We start from the raw sequence: 21,256 nt of genomic DNA, 5'->3' as shown, positions 1-21,256 counted from the left end.
AAAACTGTAAAGGGAAACATATCACTCAACAACATGTTGTATTTCCGAAAAATCTACTGACTGGTAATAAAGGATCAAGAATTCAAATAAAATTCTAAGAAAGACTTGCATTTAACATAAACTGGAACCATTTCTAAGAATTTTCAATCAAAACATATTTAAACAAATAAATGATTTTTTACCAAATCTTCAGTTATAGTTTATGACAATTACTGTATTACCGAAACATTTTCATCTTCAACAAACCTTTGGTAACAATCTAAATAAAACAAACAACATAATAACAAGAAAACAAGCTAATTTAAGCCATGAATAGTTTTGAGTGTAGTTTGTCAATAAATAACTGCTTTTAACAAATATTTAACTATTGCATCTGTGACCATTACTACACTAAATAGTAATTCAGCCATGACCTTATGAGGACCTCATAATCCAGATTGATATTTAGTATTACTAAAAAGTAAGTATTATAAGTCAATATTTGAACAGTAACAGCTATATACTTCATTCCACCCACATATTGTCAGATTGAATTTTTTTAGCATAACATTCTCTTGAATTTCTTTCACACTGTTGATAACAACAATAAACTTTACTATTATTTTGTGAAGGTCAAGAACCATAAATATTGAAGGTGCATGCATATGCATACTAAAAAAATATTTTATAAATCTTCGTCAATTTTATCTGTTACGTAAATATTCTTTGAGTGGACTCTCTATCTCAAAGTTAATCAGACTGACATACACAATTCGAGTAAACAGGAATTTTGAGACATAATGTTTTAAAGAGTAAATAGAATGCAAATCTATGAATTGGTACAGGCTGTTTACTTTGAGAAAACAGGAATTTTAAGATAAAAGAGTTTGAGATAAGGGTAAGTAATATGACTTGATGAGATGTGATGCTATGACCAAATGGTTTTATGTCTGTAGTTTTTTAAAGTTCATTGAACTGTTGCTCGTTATCTTTTCAAATTGACTGTTTACTGCTGTTGTAACACTTTAGAGTTGCAATGCAAACATTTAACAGATACCTGTACATCTTTGTTGAATTAAAACTCAGCAATATAAATAGAAAATCTAGAAACCAATATTTGTCATGTTAGTAAAGTAGGTTTTTCTGTTTCTATGACATGCAGCTGAAATTTAGTAATTTACTTGTAAGTGTTATAACAAGAGGCAAATTACAATAAATTATAAAAATATAAATAATTTTGACAGCACTTCAAAAGATTTGGTGTAATTTATAGAGAATAAGATTCAAAATGATATAAATTGACACAACTGTTCTGTTTTACCGCAGTCAGGTAATTAGAATTGAAGTTTTACTCTGTAGGATGATTAACTTTCTTCTGCAGGAATAACCTTAAGTTACCACTAGAGGGTGTTTAACGACTTTGACTTACCCATGAGGGTCTTGCTTGGTCATCTTTATAATGACGATTTTTTTTAAAGTATTTTGAAAGTTTTTTATTGGGAAAGAAATTAAACATTTCCGCATAGTTCCTTGATCTTAATGTGAGGCTTTCCATTTTTTGGCTGATGAACTGTCCAATTGAATTTGAGTTTCTGACAAATAGATCTCCTTAAGATCCAACCAATCAGAACCTGTTATTAGCCTTGGCAGCCATCATGTTCAATTTCAAAGCAGCTAAAAAATGACAAGTTGTAATGAGGTTTCCCTGAGGAACATTCTCTCTATGCTTGGTCTCTTTTACCAAGCTGTTTATATACAAAAAAAAGTTTGCAACAGACAGACAACTGACACAACATGATTAACATGAATCTAAAACAATGTGTAAAATCATTTGCTGATTACCGACAAAGACAATTTATAAACATTTTCACCAAGTTTGATATACGATTAATTCTTATCTAAGATAATTGAAAATTAAAAGAAAACAGATTGGAAATCAACTAAAATTTAAATTTCAGCTAAAACCATATATCTAAGAAATAATTTACATTTGAATACAAATATAAGTTAATTTTCTGTATGCTCACTAAATGTTTTATTAGCAAAACTATTTAGTCAAATAGATGATAATAAGAATAGTATGAAAAAGTATTAGACAGAAAATACCCTTCAGTTTGACCACATCATACTGTTTTATGGTTATGACTTCTATCATATCTGTTGATTCTTCTCTTAACTATTTGTTTATCTCAATTAGTTCTGACCAGTTGCATAGACTATTATTAAACCACAAGTTCATTCAATTGATGTGTGTGAAAACCCACCAAAAATATGGCATTAATTCTTTTTAAATAGTTAAATTTCTAAATTTTATAATCAAAAGTCGACTAGCGTTTGCCCAGAGTGCAGGAGCTTGTTGGTTGGATCCAAGCCCATGTCAAACCATAGATTTTTTAAATTGATATTTGCTGTTTTTTTCTACTTAGCTTTTATAAGTAAATTCTAAGGCTGGTTGGCTGTAAATTGGAGTAATGTTTTCAGGTAGTGTGACATGTGGTCCTGCAAACTGTTACTTTGTGAACTGGCACATTTCAAAAACATCTAGTTTTGCATATCAGTTAAGAAATAATTCATGGAAGCCATACAGATTGTTGGAAATTTACACATGGCCTGGGTCGTGATAATCGAATTTTTTCTGAGTGTTAGCGAGTGATAAATTAACGAATATCATGGACCAGGCCATGTGTAAATTTTCAACAATCTATGGCTTCCATGAATTATTTCGATTCTAATAGGACAAATATGGTCATTAAAAAACTGAAGTGATGGAAGGCATGCTGTGTGTGTCTGTTCTTTTTTTACTCCCGGTTCAAAAAAGCTCAAACATTCATAAAATCTGTAGCTTGCACGGATTGTTTCGAGAATAACCACTTGAAAAAAAATCTGTTTAATTCTTTAAATTCTTAAACCCAACATTTGCCATTTTTAATTCACATCTTTTTTCTCGTAAGCTACCGTCAAATCCAAAGTTGACATTTCGTAACTAAGGAGCTGCCGCGTTGACTTGCTGAAATCAGTAAATATGCGAAAAATGCAATAGAATAAAAAACAAAACAAAACCTATCTTATATATCAATTTTAATACAATATTATACGAATTTCAATGGTTCACTTATCAGAAAACGTTCAACTGCAGTGTTTTCATTTGTATGACGTCATGTTTTGAAATGACTAATATATGCGTCAAAAACATTAAAAGACTTTCGCGAAATTTTATTTTATTTATATTTTGTTGATTTCTCTGAGCTCTTATGCATTACTTCTTTTTATTATGCATCTGAATAAGAATAAGAATAAAAGTTATTTTGTCTTTTTTTAACTGCAATTTTCAAAACAATAAAATCAGCAAATAGTTTCCAATACATGTGGATTTACGTGGGAAGTATATAGTAACAGCCACTATTATGTATATCTCTGAGTCTGTGCTAAGTATAGATATATGGAGAATTTTATCACAGTGTTGTTTACAAAGCGAAAGAAGCACGTCATAGTAGAATCTAGCTTAAAGCATGGTTAACATTTATACCGCTTAACATGTTCTCTGCTTGATATGCATGTTTTATTTGCCAGTGGAGATTAAAGAATCAATAAACACAAAATCCAACATCATTTATCAACATATCGCTACTCAAGAAGACTATAGTTTTTATTTCAAATTTAGCTATTTGGAATTTTGGAGTGTAAAAAAATCATAAAATACAGTACTGTGATAGAATGTTCATTTATTTGAGCCATTCTCTATGTTATCCTGACAGTAACAATCAGTTTATACCTACCTGTTAGAATTCCTACTTCATGAAAGATAAGTTTTCTACTACTGTAATTATACAGAATGTTTTCACACTGACTGCACCACTCACTTTCACATTCTATTAACATTTTTGTTGGTTTTTATTATCATACTCAATATAAAAGAAAAAAGCAAAACAAGCATTAGAAATTCAAACAAATTAGAGAGTCATGCTCAGATCAATCATTTAAATTATTGTAGGCTTTCATCATGCAGAGATAAATAGTAGAGCAATGCCACAGCACATACCGTAAACTTTTTATCTAGATTTTCACTTGACTTTTTGTCTTTGTCTAATTTTGTGTGAAACAGATCCATCTATAAACAAAGCAAAAATAGCAAACCAGTTGTTTTTATAGTATACACTAGCAAATAAAAATAATAAGCTTTGAAATCCAACTCATCATTTCCAAATTAAAAAAACATAAATTCAATTAAGAACATTTAAAAAAAAAGCTTATAATCCTTAATTTATAAATACTGGAATTTCATAAAGAATGTAAGAAATGTTAACAATATTTCCTTAGTAAATCAAGTTTATTTCCATTATTAATTCATACAGAAAATATGTCAATCAAACAGAAATACTCCAGCATCAAGAAAGTTAGAAGTCAACATTATACGATTATAATATTTGACCAGATGCTTCGCAGGGCACAGCTTTATACGACTGCAGAGTTAGAACCCTGAACAGTTGAGGCAAGTATGGACACAACATTCAAGCTTGATACAGCTCTGAATTTGGATTGTGATTAAATAGTTGACACAACAGGTTTCTGACACAGAATGAATCTGGTCTAAGAACTTAAACTTAAAAACTTAAAAATTTTAAATTGGACATTTACCTATTATGGTCCAATATCCAAAATTTAAATACATGGTTAGATTCAGCATATCAAAGGACCCTAAGAATTCAATTTTTGATGAAATCAAATAATGTTCAATTTTGGACCCTTCATACCTCAATGTGGACCAATTTGATAACCGGGCCAAAATATCAAAAATCTAAATACATGGTTAGGTTCCGCATATCAAAGAACCCCAAGGATTCATTTTTTGTTGATATCAAACAAAGTTTAATTTTGGACCCTGATTTGGACCAACTTGAAAACTGGGCATACAATCAAAAATCTAAATACATGGTAAGATTCAGCATATCAAAGAACCCCAAGGATTCAATTTTTGTTGATATCAAACAAAGTTTAATTTGGACCACGATTTGGACCAACTTGAAAACTGGCCCCATAAGCAAAAATCTTAATACAAATTTAGATTCAGCATATCAAAGAACCCCAAGGATTCAATTTTTGTTGAAATCAAACAAAGTTTCATTTACTTAAATTCAGACCCCAATTTGGACTAACTTGAAAACTGGGTCCATAATCAAAAAACTAAGTACATGTTTAGATTCAGCATATCAAAGAACCCCAAGAATTCAATTTTTGTTAAAATCCAACTAAGTTTAATTTTGGACCCTTTGGACCTTAATGTAGACCAATTTGAAAACAGGACCAAAAATTAAGAATCTACATACACAGTTAGATTCGGTATATCAAATAACCCCAATTATTCAATTTTTGATGAAATCAAACAAAGTTTAATTTTGGACCCTTTGGGCCCCTAATTCCTTCACTGTTGGGACCAAAACTCCCAAAATCAATCCCAACCTTCCTTTTATAGTCATAAACATTGTGTTTAAATTTCATAGATTTCTATTTACTTATACTATAGTTATGGTGCGAAAACCAAGAAAAATGCTTATTTGGGCCCCTTTTTGGCCCCTAATTCCTAAACTGTTGGAACCAAAACTCCCAAAATCAATCCCAACCTTCCTTTTGTGGTCATAAACCTTGTGTTTAAATTTCATAGATTTCTATTAACCTAAACTAAAGTTATAGTGCCAAAAATAATGTGTCATCCGACGACGATGAAGCCAACGTCATACCAATATACGACTGTAAAAATAAAAACTGTAGACCTTTATTACCTCCTTGCATTAGTTTTCATTGTCAAAGAGGGGTGGGCAATGACACCCACAAAATAATCCTTTGTTCACTGAAATGGTCTTGCCATGGCAGACAAGAATATCTATGGTTTTTGGATGGACATATAAACTAAATATTTGACCTTGATTGTCAAAGGTCAAGGTCATCAATCATGGTAAGCAACACATCATACTGATTATGTTCCAGCAAGAAAACTGTAATAAAATATCACCTTGTGGTCAAAGGTCAAGTTCACATGACCATCAATTTATTATGTGACAGTGACACAGTCTTATTGAAATTCACCTTCATGTCAATGTTAAAAGACAAAGTTAAAACTTGAACAAGGTTATATGAGCATGATGAGAGGTAGAAGAACCAGAATAAGAAACAATACTAAAACATAAGGTCTTGCTCATTGTTGAAGGATGTCAATAAAAATCCATCAGACACTAACCCAATGGCACAAAATTTAAAGTTAGTTTAAAACAGCAAAATTAGGATTTCTATTTTCATATTAAGCTTAATAAGAAAGTTGCCTTTTTGAAAAATTCCAACAGAGAAATGCAAATTTATAATAGCAGAAATAGAACTGATTAAACAATAATTACTATTAAATTAGTCAGCTAATAGATAATACTGAACCCTTTAGAAAAACAACATAAAGGAATATCTAATCAGAACTGAACCTAGACTTCCATCTGCAGTATCTATAAAAAAAATTCTCAGAGATAACACTTAAAATTCCACTATAAATCTTAAAGAATGTGTAAACCTTAACAAAAAATAAATAAAAAATGAACAACTAAGAAATTACCAATCTTGGAGACGCAACAGTTTAGTAGAGTAACATTTTCAACTATTATGTTATGTAGGGATACAAAAATTGCAAAACCTTTTCCCCTTAAACATGAGGTTTGATTTTCTTTTATCAGAAATTGCTTTAATCTAAGAGATGTACGCTTGCAATTATAAGTAACAACATATAGAGACGTGAATGAGAAAGAAAAAAAATTGTCAGGGTATTTGTATAAAAAAACCAAAAAAACAGAATCAAATAAAACAATCAATTTGAATAATTTCACAGTTTCAATTTAGAACTGTCTCTTGAGTGAAAATAATTATGTATAAATTATCAAGCACCTTGTTAGATTGTGGGATGTAATGCTCAAAATCAATTTCTGTTCAATTATCCTGTCTTACAAGGCAATGTCCACAATTCCTTATTCTAAGTCTCACGTTACCATCTTGATAAAACAATCTTAATAGCCATATAGGGATTTAGAAAACTCGCTTTAAGGAAATTAATGAATATTGCATAATTGTTATTTCTATTTCAAGTTAGGAAATAATGTATAAATCAAGCCAATCAAGCAGTTTTACGTCATACTCATAGTTTTTGTGATTCACAAATAAATTTTTTCTTGTTATAGATTTAGATTTCCCCCCAAAATGAAAGAAAAGGTCTAAATTTACCTTGTTTCAGGATTTGATACCTTTCAAGTGACCAAAATAATTACAAAACTAATTTACTTTGCCCACGATGTCATGTATAAGAGATATAAATATAACCGATGTGTATTCATTCAATTGATGATAGTGACAGTAAGAAGCTTAAAGACAACTATTGTAGCAAATTACATCCTTTATTTATTGTATAATTCCAATATAGAGTGGTAAGAATGAGATTTCTTGAAAATGCTTTGATCAAATTCCTTTTTCAATGACTCTTTAACTACTGTAAATTCAGAAATATGGTAATATTTTATAATGCGACTGGGTGAATTTTTCAATAATTACTTGCATTCTAATATCAAATACATCTAGCTGTATGTACATTTTCCTAAAAATTGCAATAATCAATCTCATTTTTGTCTTTTATTCCAATATAGTAATAAAAAATGACTGCAATGATTTCTGAATTTACAGAACCCACTGCGAAAACACTGCCTGCTTTTTAAAAAAAGAGTCCATCCAGAAGGCAAAACCTCTATACTGGCATGATTTATATGTAATTTTGTTGGTTTCCTTAACTTTTGACTTGTTCACCAAATCTTAACACAGTTGAGATTTTTTTTTAATTGAGAAAATAAAGCTAAAAAAGATGTTTAAGCTATAAAAGACCTAAGATAAAGTAAAACAATTTCAACAATTTAAGGTGAAAAGATCGAAAATGACGTATTGGAATATTTGGACAAAAACAAGTTTATCAAGATACAGTACTATATAGAATTGGAAGAAAAAACAACCTCAAATCTAAACTTCAGATGAGCCTCATTAAATATAGAATTATTATATAAAGGAAAATTTAGACTTTAAAAATGAAGATCCTAAGAAAACTCTTTCTATTAAACAACAATTCTGATTGGATGAGACATAAACTAATTTAAAACAATAAGATTTCTAAAATAATAGAAATTATACTTATGTACTCTTTCTATTTTATATAAGTTTCAAAACAAATTAAAAGTAAATATTTTTGAAATTTTTGTAAATGATATTAATTTGATCACTGTAATAAACCTGGATCTTACTCAGGTACCATAGGAGAAAATAAATTCTTCAATAAATACCAAATAGTTTTTATGTTGTTTGATCCAAATAAAATGAATGCATTAAAACTGGCCTATATATATTTTTTACAATAAATATAATAAAATCTTTTTACTGTGAAGATTTTAATTAACACTGTATGTATACTTTGGCGGAGAAATTTATACAATACAACATTTAATAGTTTCTATAAAATTCAACAATGCAAAACTTTAAAATGATAAACTTGTACCATATTGTCAATTTACTTTAGTGTATGTTCAAAAGAAGAAAATAGATTGACAATTGATTGGGATATTTCGTTTCAACATCTGAATTTAAGTAAATGAAACTCTTCATCTTAAATAATGCATGCATGAAACTCTTTTGTAGAAAAGGAATCAATATTTCATAAATCATTTAAATTCTAGTCTATATTTCAATTTATCACAATTTTTATGCTTTTCAAATGAAGTTATACTGTCTGATTGCATCTGGAAAGCTTTTATGCTCTTACCAATTTTCTTGTAAGGAGTTAGTACTATATTAATTTTGTCAAGAGCTATCTAATTTTGACATCAAACTCTGCAGTATTGAAGTCTAACGTTAGGTCATGTGAGTCAAGCTGTTTCCTCTGATCAAAATACTTTAAAAAACTAACAAATGTTTGAATAGCTCTTGAAAATTTTAAAATTCATTTGTCTTGTTGTAAAAATACTGTTTAACATATATAATATAAAAGTATTATGAAATTGTGTTTATACTTAAACAAGGCAATAACAATGTTAAGGAGCCTACATCTGTGGCTATACCAGGACTCTTGACATTATGATGATGTGTAAATGTGACAGCCTGGCAAAATCTATTCATAAAATTTGGAAATTATAATTAAGAGAAAGGACTTAATTTAAGGAGTTTTGTATATAAAATATTTTTCCTATGAAAATATAATGTCATTATGTTGAGGTTTCATTTGAATTTAGTAATTTTCACAGTGAAATTTGTGAAGATTCAATCCTGACAAAAAAGGGCCCCCAGTCATAAAAAAACTCAACTCAGTACTTGGAGTACTAAATATGTGCTCTAAACACTAAATCCAGTACTTTGATTGGTTATATTCTGAGAGTTGAGTACAATAATTGTACTCCTAATTTACATTATTGTATTAGGCCAGAAGAATGAATGATATATAATAACTTGAGTTTTTCTTTCCTTTTAGTTCCATACCCGTAGCCAGGGGGGTTCGGACGAACCCCCTTGAAAACAAATAAGCGCTGTTAAAGTCAATGTTCTGTTCGAATTGTGACTGTTAAAGTCGAGTTTGTGAGTCCAACGAACCCCCGTTGGAAATTCCTGGCTACGGGCCTGAGTTCCCTACATTCAAAAGCTCATAAATGATCAATGAAAAATTCCTAAACTACATAGATAAATTTTCAATTGAAAGTACAAATGTATCCATAAAGTAGAATAAATATGTCTTCCATTCAACAAAAATAAGAGAGAGAATGCAATGGCAAAAAAGTTTGCACAATTATAAAAATAAACAAGTGCTCACTTCACTGTTATCAGAAAGCTATGCTTTATCTACAAGGCTAATAACATATGGGAGAAATTCAAACAGCTTGATTTGTTAATTGTATACATGTACTTATAGATGCTCATCAATTTCTTACATCAGTTAAAACAGAAACATATTTCTTTCCCATGAACATCTCATATTAAGTTTGTCTCTTAAATGAGGGTGGTAATGGGGGTACCTTCATGACGAATAGCGGTAAAAATTCTTGCCAAATTAGGTTAACGGTAATTTTTGGTGCATGACGATAAAATATGCACTTTCTTTTAGACAATAAAAAGATCGTTTGATGAATCATGTTAATTTTTTTCCAAAAACAACAGTAACGATAATTATTTGAGACCTCTGACGAATCATGATAAGGCTATTTTGACGAATCACGGTAAAATTTTAATCAATTTGACGCTAACAGTAGCCAAAAATGGCTGTTTGACGCCTGACAGTAAAGGACATTACTACCCTCTTTAATCATAGTCTAAAATTACTGTTTATACATGTATCCATGTAAAACTGCTCCCCCATTTGTTTGGTGCAAAATATCATATTGCATAAGTTAAAATCAAGACCTGTTCTGGTTAAATAATCTTAAAAATACAAAGCTATACAACTTCTTGAACTCTAATTATTTTGACACTCAATACTATTATGAAATGAAGACACAAGAAAATCTTTTTTTTAGGGTCATTTTTTTTAAATACAAGTGTCACTGATATAGAAATGGTAGTCTTAGTTCAATACCTACCACTTGAAACTTTAACACACTCAACAATTTCAAAAATAAATAAAACTTTACCACGTTTATGTCATCAATGAGCATGACCTGACATCGAGCACACTGTAATAGGGACTGGGTATGCATCATAATCTTGTATATCAGGTTGGCCACATTACTCTGCTCTTCAAATATCACACGAGCTAAGTCTAACAGCACCTGTAAAAAGTAATACAACATGTTATAAAGATTTAGTTACTTGTTTCTGATGTTTACAATTTTCAAAGTAGACCTAGAGGCTCCCAGGTGCCTGAAATGCTCAAATACTTTCAGTGTTCACATCAATCACATGCCTCAGCAATACTCAGTATCAATGTTATTATATCTTTCATGGACATCGCCAATACTGAAAGACCATTTATTCTCTCCTTAAAGTTTGGATTCAATCCTGTATTCACATGATTTTTCATAATTTTCAATTAAATGTTCTGTTAAGCTTTAAGATGTACATGTAGTGGTTATTTATAATGATATCAATGACGTTGGTCCATCAAGGGCAGGCATATTTGCCACACTTCCTGACCTTAAGGACAATTGTTGCCAAGTTAGTTTCACTTTGGTTAAGAAGTTTCAAAGTAGGAAAATTTTACAAAAGTTTATGTATTTTCTTACAAAAGTTAATTCATCAACATAAATTCCATTATGGTGGCAACATTGGATGGTAAGCTGGTTCATTGGTATTATTTTTGGCAGGAATCCATTCAAAAGTTATTTATTTTTTAATTGTTTTTCCTTTCTTTACCAAACACATCTTTTTTTAGCCAGCCAGAAATTGCATAGGGAGATATTTTTAAGAAGCAGTACTAGAAGAACATGTCAATGAAAATGGTATCATTTAAGATGGATCACTTTAGGTATTTTATCACCTCAGATAGAATTATCTAATATTTGGTCAAAATGAAGATTCGTCCATGCTTTTTTCAAAAACATAATAAAAGTATTGGTCACCATGCTTTTTTTCAAGCTACAAGTTGTGAAAAAACGTCCAAATTTGCATAGATTGTTCATGAAAATCTATGAGATAGAATTTTGAAATGAACTATGAGAAGATAGGTTTTATAATATGCTTTAAAAAATAACACAATATGCTTTAAAAAATAAAACAGACAAATGGTATCACCGACCTTGTTCTCTTGCTACAAATAAATTTTGGAAATTGATATAGCATTACCTTCTAAATAATTTAAAATTTGAGTTATCTCCGCTTAAAAGGCCAAGTTGACAATTTGACTGAAACAAACAGAAATATTTGAAAATCAGTTAAAATAAAGCATTAAATCACTAATTTTTATTTATTTCAATAAAGAATTACACGTAATAACCAATCTTTTTCAAAATTGCAGAATGAAGAAAAGACCTAGACCCATTGTGAACAGCTTTTTTACAATTAAAGATGTCGGTATTCTACCTTAGCTAAATAACAAAATCTTGGGAAGATATTTCAAAATTGTTTTAGTTTATAGTCCACTAATGTTTCTGATCAGTAACATTTGTCCATTTAACTAACCAAAACCTTCCCTTGAGGCAACACTATTTCTGACTATAAATATGAAGTCCATAAATATCAATTTGTTCATTCAGATGTTTTATTGCTAACACCAGATATAATGACCCTGTCATAATGACAATGGTCAATACACTAGCAGTCAATATTTACCATTCTGAATGAAACACTAGTGAAAACACTTGAGTTTGATAAATACCAAGGGAAGACTTCATAAGGACTGATTAAACTGATATACACTTAAGTGGAATAGAGTAAGCTTATTTTTATATGGGGTCCTCATTTATAATGCTCATCTTAAAGTTTCAAAATGTCCATGAACTGTTCTTGTTGGTGAAGAACTTTAAACAAATTTATAGTTGCCTCTGACAGACCTTTGAAAATTCTTTCCTTCACAGATTTGATATTTTTTTTAAAAAGTATACAAAATTTGCATTGCTTTACTGGTTTGAAATTAGAACATGCTGGAAGGATATTACTTAAATTCACAAAGGAAATTTCAGATTTTACTCAAAAAGTTTGAAATCCAACTTTGGAATGATGACCTAAAGAAAATTTGAGATGATTTATCATCATGCTTGCTTAATCTAAGAAATTGCTTGCATTGTCCTAAAAAAAAGGATAAATCAGGACTTTTCAATTTCAATATCTCTGATAAATGCTATTGGGACTTTCAAATGACATTCGGATTGTTAATTTTTGGAATGTGTCCTACATATTTTGACTTAGGTAGTCTTTTTATATCTGAATTAGCTGAATATATATCTGTTACCATAACTTGCTTGAAAATCCTTATCCCAGTTGCAGTTTCAGAGGAGACTTCATAACCAGCTCAATCAAATTAAAAGATATAGAGCATGTAGTGTGTAGGATTCAATAAGACAAGTCGAAGAAAATTTGTGAAGCATCGTCCTTATATAATTAATTACCATCAAATTTGGTCAATACGTGAATTTCAAAAGGGTTAATCATGAATGTTTTGGATAGAAAAATGAGTTCACATGTACAAGATAAACTAAAATAACATTTGCTATATTATTAAAAGTAAAGGTTCCACTGTAAATTTGAAAACAAGAATGTCATTTACCTACCAAGTCATATATTTGGTAACCTCCCCTCAAATTTATTTACCATAATATGTATATTGAAGTCATATGTAAAAGTAATAATAAAGTTCAAATGTACTTTCACCCATTCTATACAATGTAATCTTATTTTTTTCATTGTATAAAATGTAATCAAAGTGTTTACAATATGGGCCCACAATTTGTACATAAATTGGTAGATGTACCAATAGATCTCAGTCTTCAAAGAACTACATAATTAATGGACTATCATCAACAAACTTATCATAAATTAATGTGATCATCAATTCCAAATAATCAAATTCTTTATCAATTAAATTAAAATGAAGGTGGTCTAATACCTGATGATTATTCATTAAGTATCCGGTTATTACACTGAAAAGCTTGATAATGATCTAACATGATAGATACCAATAAAAAGCCATCAGATCGTTTATTAAAATTGCCTTATTATAACAGTAGCTACCTTTATTGGTTATCAAAAGAAAGTATGGCTCCTGCAATTACCTTTCATTATATGAAGATTTCTGATGCTTTATTAATGGTATATAAAATGGGATCATTAATTCTTCATGACATTTGGGGTTATTCACCATTATAGGAGCGACAATTTTCATTTCTTGCAGCTATTTCTTTCTAATGGCAGTCTGTTAATGTAACAATCGATCATATCCAAAATTACAGAAGAAAAAAACATATACATATATATGGTGAATAAAGGTTTTATAGAAAGTGCTGACAATATCAAATTGATTTTATTTTGAACAATTTGTTTATTGCATGAGCCGAATCAAACATATTTGGAGAAGACGGATTGTTTTCATTGAAGATGTTAAGTTACCAAACCTTAAGGCTTAAAGCTATAAATTCCTGCTGAGTCTTCAATATGATCCTTTATCATCACTGTAATTTTCCAACATAAAATAAATCCAATTTCTACTGTAACTTTTACTAATCATATTACTCTGTCAAAGCAGCTCATAAAAGAAGCTTGGCAAATCCTTATCTTTATATGGAGGTAACAATATTATTATATTAATGTCTTTACATTTATGAGTTCAATTGTAAAGAGGATATTAAACCTTTAAGTAATACTAATACTTCATCATGGACTAAAATATAAACAGATGAATGATATGCTTAAACTGATTTGATGAGAAAAGAGAAGCTTTAATCGCTTCTTTGTACAGCTCTGTGACTGAAAATAAACTGGTATTGGGAACATAATTATGTCATACCAGCAGGTTGCTTATTCCTGATTTATCAAATTATATATAAAATCTTACAAGTTGAAAGGCCTATTCAAGAATTAACTGACTTCTTGCATTTGTGAAAAGTCTAAATATGAGCAAATAAAAGAACATTTTTGAAATCATACATACACATCCATTGCTTTTTGTATTTTTACTGTGCACAACCTGATATTGAGTCATGGATGAAGTAACCCCTTCAGAGTCAGGAAGGAACCTTGTTGGTGGTAGTTGATTGTCAAGTCTTAACATTACTATTCAGTTTGGATTAGTATATGATAGAATGTCATAATGCCTGTTAAATTTATTCATACCAAGAGATGTCTTTTTTTATTATTAATCAAGCATTAAACCTTTTTCTTCTTTTTTTTTTAATGAAAATACTAGGTAGGTGGCTGTGAAATTTTCCCCCTAAGTGTCCTGGACAAGTAGAACTTATATTGCTCTAGAATGGGTAAAAAAAATCACAATTCAAGGGCCGGAGTGTCCAGTAACTATTATATGAAATTCAATTTAGCATATCATATTGGTTATTTACAATTTCACCCTATCTACCAGTTAAAAAAACACAAAAATAGGTAAAAAATGTTATTTAATAGCAAAATTTGGACAAAAATTTATACATGTGTACCTTGTTTTATTTTTTTCTTGTCCTGCTGATAATTTTTGGTATTATATTTCTCTCTATCTACTTTAGTTTCCACAAAAACACAAAATTAGGTAAGAACCATCATTTCAGGGGCAATACTTACTTCTATAAGGAGTTGGGACAACATCCCTAATGCGCCTTGAAATGAGGAACTCAAAAGTCACGTGTAAAGAAAAAATCTCTGTGTAGTGATATTGGACATGTTTCTATTTTTAGCAAATGACTGAACTTAATTATTTGTGGTGATTAGGAAAGTAGAGGAACATAGAATAAATGTGTAAAAACTATGGAGCTATTGAATGTGTTCAAAGTATTAAATTTTCAAAGAACTTATTGTGTTAAAAAGGGGATATTTTACCACAAGGAGCCGCATCACAACAGGATGTTCGGGGTTTGCTAATTTACGGAAAAAGTAATCTCACTTCGTACCCCGAAAATTTAACCACATATGTGAAAATGTCACAGCTTCGAAACAAGCTATCATACATATTCAAGTTAACGATATGGACTGAGCTACAGGAAAAAACGTTACCATTACCGCCTATGTAAAAACAATTAAAGATTTTGACCCAAATTAGAAGCTCAATTCCAGAGGTTGTCAGACTGATTTATGGATGATTTCACCTTGTACACCACCGAAAATGATGGTTAGTAGTTTTTTATTTATACCTAGATATTATAAATTGTTTAAGATAAATGTTATTGATAAAGATCAGCAAAAACTCAAGAAAATTTTCGCTTTTAAAATGCATTACTGGCACGGGGCTGAACACTTGTTTTAGGCACAATCATAAATTTGTTTACTTCAGAGAGATCCGAAAGGAGTGTGTTTACTACATTGAAAGGCAAGAAATAACTTTTAAATATTATTAAATTGTAAGTAAACATGACACAATATAGTCTTTGTTATGTAATATCACTCTGGTCTACAGGAATACCTGATAATCAAGGGAGATAACACACTTCATACGAGTAATGTGAGATTCATCATCGCATGTGCCTTTATCCAATGATTTGACCCCTGGTCAGTAGATATCATATGCACAAAAAAACAGACAAAAACAGTTACATATTTTTAGAAAATCATGAATTATTATTTTTAATGCACATGAGCAAAACAAAGGATATTGTCATTTCTCAGTGAAAAAGGGGGAGGGTCAAACCTTCTTGAAAACAATATTTCTGCACCTATTCAACTATTAAGCTAGTTAGCTACTACCCATGGTTCTAATACAAAAGGTTTAAATGAAGGTGGCTAAGCCACAAGGGAAAAGCATTTGTCTTTCTTTGTGATTAAACTTTCAAGAATAGATTTTTCTCTCTCAATAATACTTATGTATTTAAATCAAATGATAACACAGCCTGAGTAATTTTTTTTGTCTTATTTCAGTTCCAGTCATATCATTATTTTTCAACCTGAGATGGCAAACTAGAGGTTTTAAAAAGTCCTGAATAACTGGTAAGCATTTTGTTCTATTAATCAAGCTCTAATTGTTTATTTCTGGTATTTATGCAATTGAAATTACAGTCGGTATGTTAAAAATATGCTAATATGAAAACTGTTGCTATGGTCTTGGTATTAAATGAAAAGGCTTAGTTACAGATCGTTTGGACTCAATATTTCGAGTTAAATCTTGCGGCAACTGTTTCTCACGTAACACTGCAAACTATATTTAGCGCTATTTTGATCTGTCGTTATTTAATGACGCCATAATACATGTGATGTCACAATGTTTCCGTTAAGACCTCATGTGGATTTCTCACTGATAAAAGGTTTTCACTGGAAAAACATGTAAAAAACATTTTTTCTCAAATGGAATTATGTGAAAGGACAAGTTTTGAAAATTTGCACTATATTGCACTCTAATTATATGATACGGATGACTTTCCCAGTAGTTTAGAGTGGTTTCAACAGTATTAAATACAAGATTTCCACAGTAAGAATAATTATTTTGGTGTTTTTTTTTTTTTATAAAACCTTCAGTTTTGCATAATTTCTCTGTCAAAATGCACTTTAAGGCACAAGAAAATTTTATAGAATGCTTTATCAGGGTCTGTGTATTGTAATTAAAGGTTATAATCAGAAGTTTTGTCCTTGATTTGACTAGTGGAGGTAATCTGGAAGAAATTACTTATACATACTCATTGTATTCAAAATAAATGAATATAGCGACGAAAGTGTCATTGCCTTATAGTGCTAAAACAACTTTATTTTTTTTCAGAAATGGACAAAAATACAAAGATTTATTCAGAATATTATACCGATGAAGATCACATAAAAATATTTGGAAAAATCAGAAGTATGGATTTCAATATGGGACAACATCCCTAATGCGCCTTGAAATGAGGAACTCAAAAGTCACGTGTAAAGAAAAAATCTCTGTGTAGTGATATTGGACATGTTTCTATTTTTAGCAAATGACTGAACTTAATTATTTGTGGTGATTAGGAAAGTAGAGGAACATAGAATAAATGTGTAAAAACTATGGAGCTATTGAATGTGTTCAAAGTATTAAATTTTCAAAGAACTTATTGTGTTAAAAAGGGGATATTTTACCACAAGGAGCCGCATCACAACAGGATGTTCGGGGTTTGCTAATTTACGGAAAAAGTAATCTCACTTCGTACCCCGAAAATTTAACCACATATGTGAAAATGTCACAGCTTCGAAACAAGCTATCATACATATTCAAGTTAACGATATGGACTGAGCTACAGGAAAAAACGTTACCATTACCGCCTATGTAAAAACAATTAAAGATTTTGACCCAGTTAACTTTCATATGTAAAGGTACAACTACATGACATATTCACATTGTTCATTGTTCACTTTGTAATGGGAGTTTATTCAAATTTCAATTTCTTATTTTCATGTTTACCAGAGAACCAAAATGTCTTCTTCAATTTTTAAGCGCCTATGAAAACAAAATATGTGAATATCTAATGGTCACACTAAAAAGCCATATTACAAATACATGTATACTCTATTAAATTTAGTAAGTTAGCCTTCTTTCTTTCTTCTTCTTTGTGCCAATTTTGTGCAAAAATTCCACTTGAAATGAGTATCAACTTTCAATGCACTCATTGTCCAACTCTTACTAAATTTTGATGTAATTATAGCTTCAGCTGGTTCTAACTTCCAAGTACAGCAATAAAATAATTATTAGTTAATCATATGGTTGTGTCCTTGCATAAAAAGGAGTTTCTATTCCAATGATCATCATCCAACAACTTTCCAGATGCAATCACAGACAGAAATAATTGAAGAATTATTACAATAACACATTGGATGATTCCTTGTATCAATAATTAACTTCAATATTTTGATCAGGTATTCTGTATATCTCATCAAATAACTAAAGATAATTCAATGTGTGTTCTGACTAAAGGGATAGGTTTCTACTGTACCCAGAGACTCAAGTTTTACTGTAAAACTGTTTTCAGCATATTCAAAGAAAATGTTTTTTTTTCAAATTTTTCCTACAGACAATATATACATAAACTAATTTGAAGACAAAAAACTTATAGTATGTAGGCTTTCTTTTTTTATATATATAAATGTGCTTATATAGGCAAGTCTGAGTATAACACTAGAATTTGTCTGAATGAACTCATTGATAATAAGCTGATATTTTTTGCAGCATCCATGACAACAATTTACAATACATTTGTACTAAAAAAATTGCACCTTTTCAGACAAATGTCCGAATGTCTGAAGGCATTAGAAATCTTCATTTAAATAGCAAATTGATCGAGGCAATTAAACTGAATATATACAATACATTTGTCTAGCTTTACAGAGAAAAAGACCCAAATACTGATTGAACAGCAGTAAGCTCCTAATGATCAGTAGTATTTGGATACAAAGTTCTTTGTCAAGAGTTGTTGAAAAATGAATTGTTCAAATCACAGAAGGAGACATCAGTGAGCTAGGGTTAAACTTAATCTGTGAAATAGACTTTTCTGCTACACTGTCAAATACTTCTCATTAACAATCTCTTGGTAATGAACAGACCTTATTGTTATGTGGTACGGTTTTGCACATTGTTGAAGGCCATATGATGACCTATAGTTATAAACCTCAAACGTCATTTGATTGTTTTCTTTAAGAATGAAGAGAAGAATATGTTTGAGGACACAAATGCCTTTGCTCAAATGGAACTGATGGAAGGAGGGAAGAAAAGAAAGACGGACAATCAATGGTAACACTTAATACTTCTGTTGACAACCATTCAAACCAAAAAATGTCTTTATATCTAATTTGAAAAAATTGAGCATTGTGAAATATTGTGAAATAATGGTCAAACCCACACAAACAAACAACACATCTTAAAGATGTATCATTATCTTATCAGTATAGCTGATAGCAGTGGTTTGTAACTCTTAACCACAGAAAACTAAAATGTGAATATGTGTGGATTATTGTGAAACACACACACACACAAATAGACAATTTGTGACTACATCTCTCCAAATCAACTTTTTGTGAATTAATTATTGTGACACACACCTAAGGAAACGTGAGAATTCCTATCTCACATACCAACGTATACTGAACACCATTATTTTCCTGCAAAAACAAAATTGACAAATACATTTTTTCAGTTCACTTATCAACTAAGAAGACTTTTTTTGTCCTCCTTTACTTACAATCATGTTATAATTTATTTCAAAACTTTGAAGTTAATTTGGCACACGTTTTAGTACATGCTTGATTTATTTGAAAATTATGATCTATTATGTAAAAAGTGAATACTAAAATTGTTGAGATTTATGTGATTATTCTTAAATGATGGTTGATTTACATTTTAAATGAAGCGATACAATCATTATTTTCTGATATCAAAATGAAAAAGATCTAAAATTGATTATCAAGTGCAAACCTACAACATTTAGTAGGCATAGTGACTCTCTCAGCAAGAAACTGTTAGATATAGCTATATTATCCAGAATCTGTAAGTTTTACTGACATTTTCTCAATATCATCAGACAACCTATAATTTCCTATGAACATTATATCTTAACATCAACTCTTATCATCATGAAATCAACCAGTCAGTCACCCAAATATGAGGGAAAGCCAAGCCACATCAATAGTCCTTTTAAGTTTTGTTGAATTTCTAAAACCTGACAAAAGTAATTCTAAAAGCATGTACATAGGAAATTTCATTTCAAGCTTAGGTATTAATATGAACCAAGAAAACAACAGTATTCAACTTGGTACTATGATCTTCATGTAGGTTTCCTGGGCCTTTTATGTTTGTTCGATAAGATTTGTCTTTCTGATTTTTTTTATCCTTCCTTAATCCTTTTTTTTGTTCCTTCATCTTACCAATTATCTTTAAAGAGCTTTTGGTTTTACAGTACAACTAGACCATTCTATATTAATTTTAAAGCATTACAATAATCTAACAGCACCTAAAATAACAGTGTTCATTGAGAAACTTATTGAAGAACTTTTGGTTGTTGATTGGAAACCACAAGATTGCCAAGACAATCACAATAGTCTTTTTTTGTTTATTCTGTTGACTTTCCCATACCCCACAAAGGTAATTCTAGAAACATGTGTTGCATAGTGTGCTTTATTATTCCTCAGTTATAATTTTCTATATAAAATAAGTACACAATATTTTCACTATTTTGCAAATTACAAGCATTGATCGAACTATTGGACCGGTTAAAAATTTCCAACTATTGGACCTGGGTGAAACTATTTGACAGCAAGCGTCATTATATTTCGCGGAATTTTAAATGCAGCTACGCAATTGGAGGATTTTGAAAATAACGGGGGAGTAACGATGTCATGTTTTATCTATTGTATCTAGTATAGGGTTGACGCCAGTGCAAGACGTAGCTTTAGCATTTGAACATATCTATAAAGTAAAACGTTATGATTTGTTTTTTTGTTTTTAATATTACGATAGTTGATTTATCGACGCCATTTATTGTCTGTTGTCTTTTTCGATATAATAAAACACTTACTGACTGGATATTCGTGGAATAGTAAGTTAATGTCCCTCAGATACAACTATTGCCCTCGGCTATGCCTCAGGACAATAGTTGCTCCTCGGAACAATAAACTTACTATTAAACTAATACCCAGTCAATAAGTATACATTGTTTCAGTCTGATTT

The 21,256-nt window shown here is 30.2% G+C and overlaps 1 protein-coding gene and 1 long non-coding RNA gene across 5 annotated transcripts in view; one reads left to right on the top strand and one right to left on the bottom strand.

The window, feature by feature from the left end:
* Window positions 1-21,256, bottom strand: part of LOC139487897 (dual 3',5'-cyclic-AMP and -GMP phosphodiesterase 11-like) — a 93,624-nt gene that overhangs the window by 47,464 nt on the left and 24,904 nt on the right. For 2 of the 4 annotated variants that reach the window (XM_071273098.1, XM_071273097.1), the window contains exons 4-5: window positions 10,656-10,793; window positions 4,019-4,087 (exon numbers count right to left, since the gene is read on the bottom strand). In XM_071273098.1, coding sequence (XP_071129199.1) covers window positions 4,019-4,087; window positions 10,656-10,793 — 207 coding nt within the window. The remainder of the gene's footprint in view (window positions 1-4,018; window positions 4,088-10,655; window positions 10,794-21,256) is intronic. The other 2 variants (XM_071273099.1, XM_071273100.1) reach the window with 1 other exon arrangement.
* On the top strand, window positions 15,633-17,650 carry LOC139487898 (uncharacterized). Its single transcript, XR_011655901.1, has 3 exons — window positions 15,633-15,769; window positions 16,513-16,581; window positions 17,345-17,650. It is a non-coding gene; the product is annotated as an uncharacterized lncRNA (long non-coding RNA).

This window comes from Mytilus edulis, chromosome 9, assembly GCF_963676685.1.
Source record: "Mytilus edulis chromosome 9, xbMytEdul2.2, whole genome shotgun sequence".
NCBI classification, from domain to species: Eukaryota; Metazoa; Mollusca; class Bivalvia; order Mytilida; family Mytilidae; genus Mytilus; species Mytilus edulis.
This window is presented reverse-complemented; position numbering and strand designations above follow the sequence as displayed.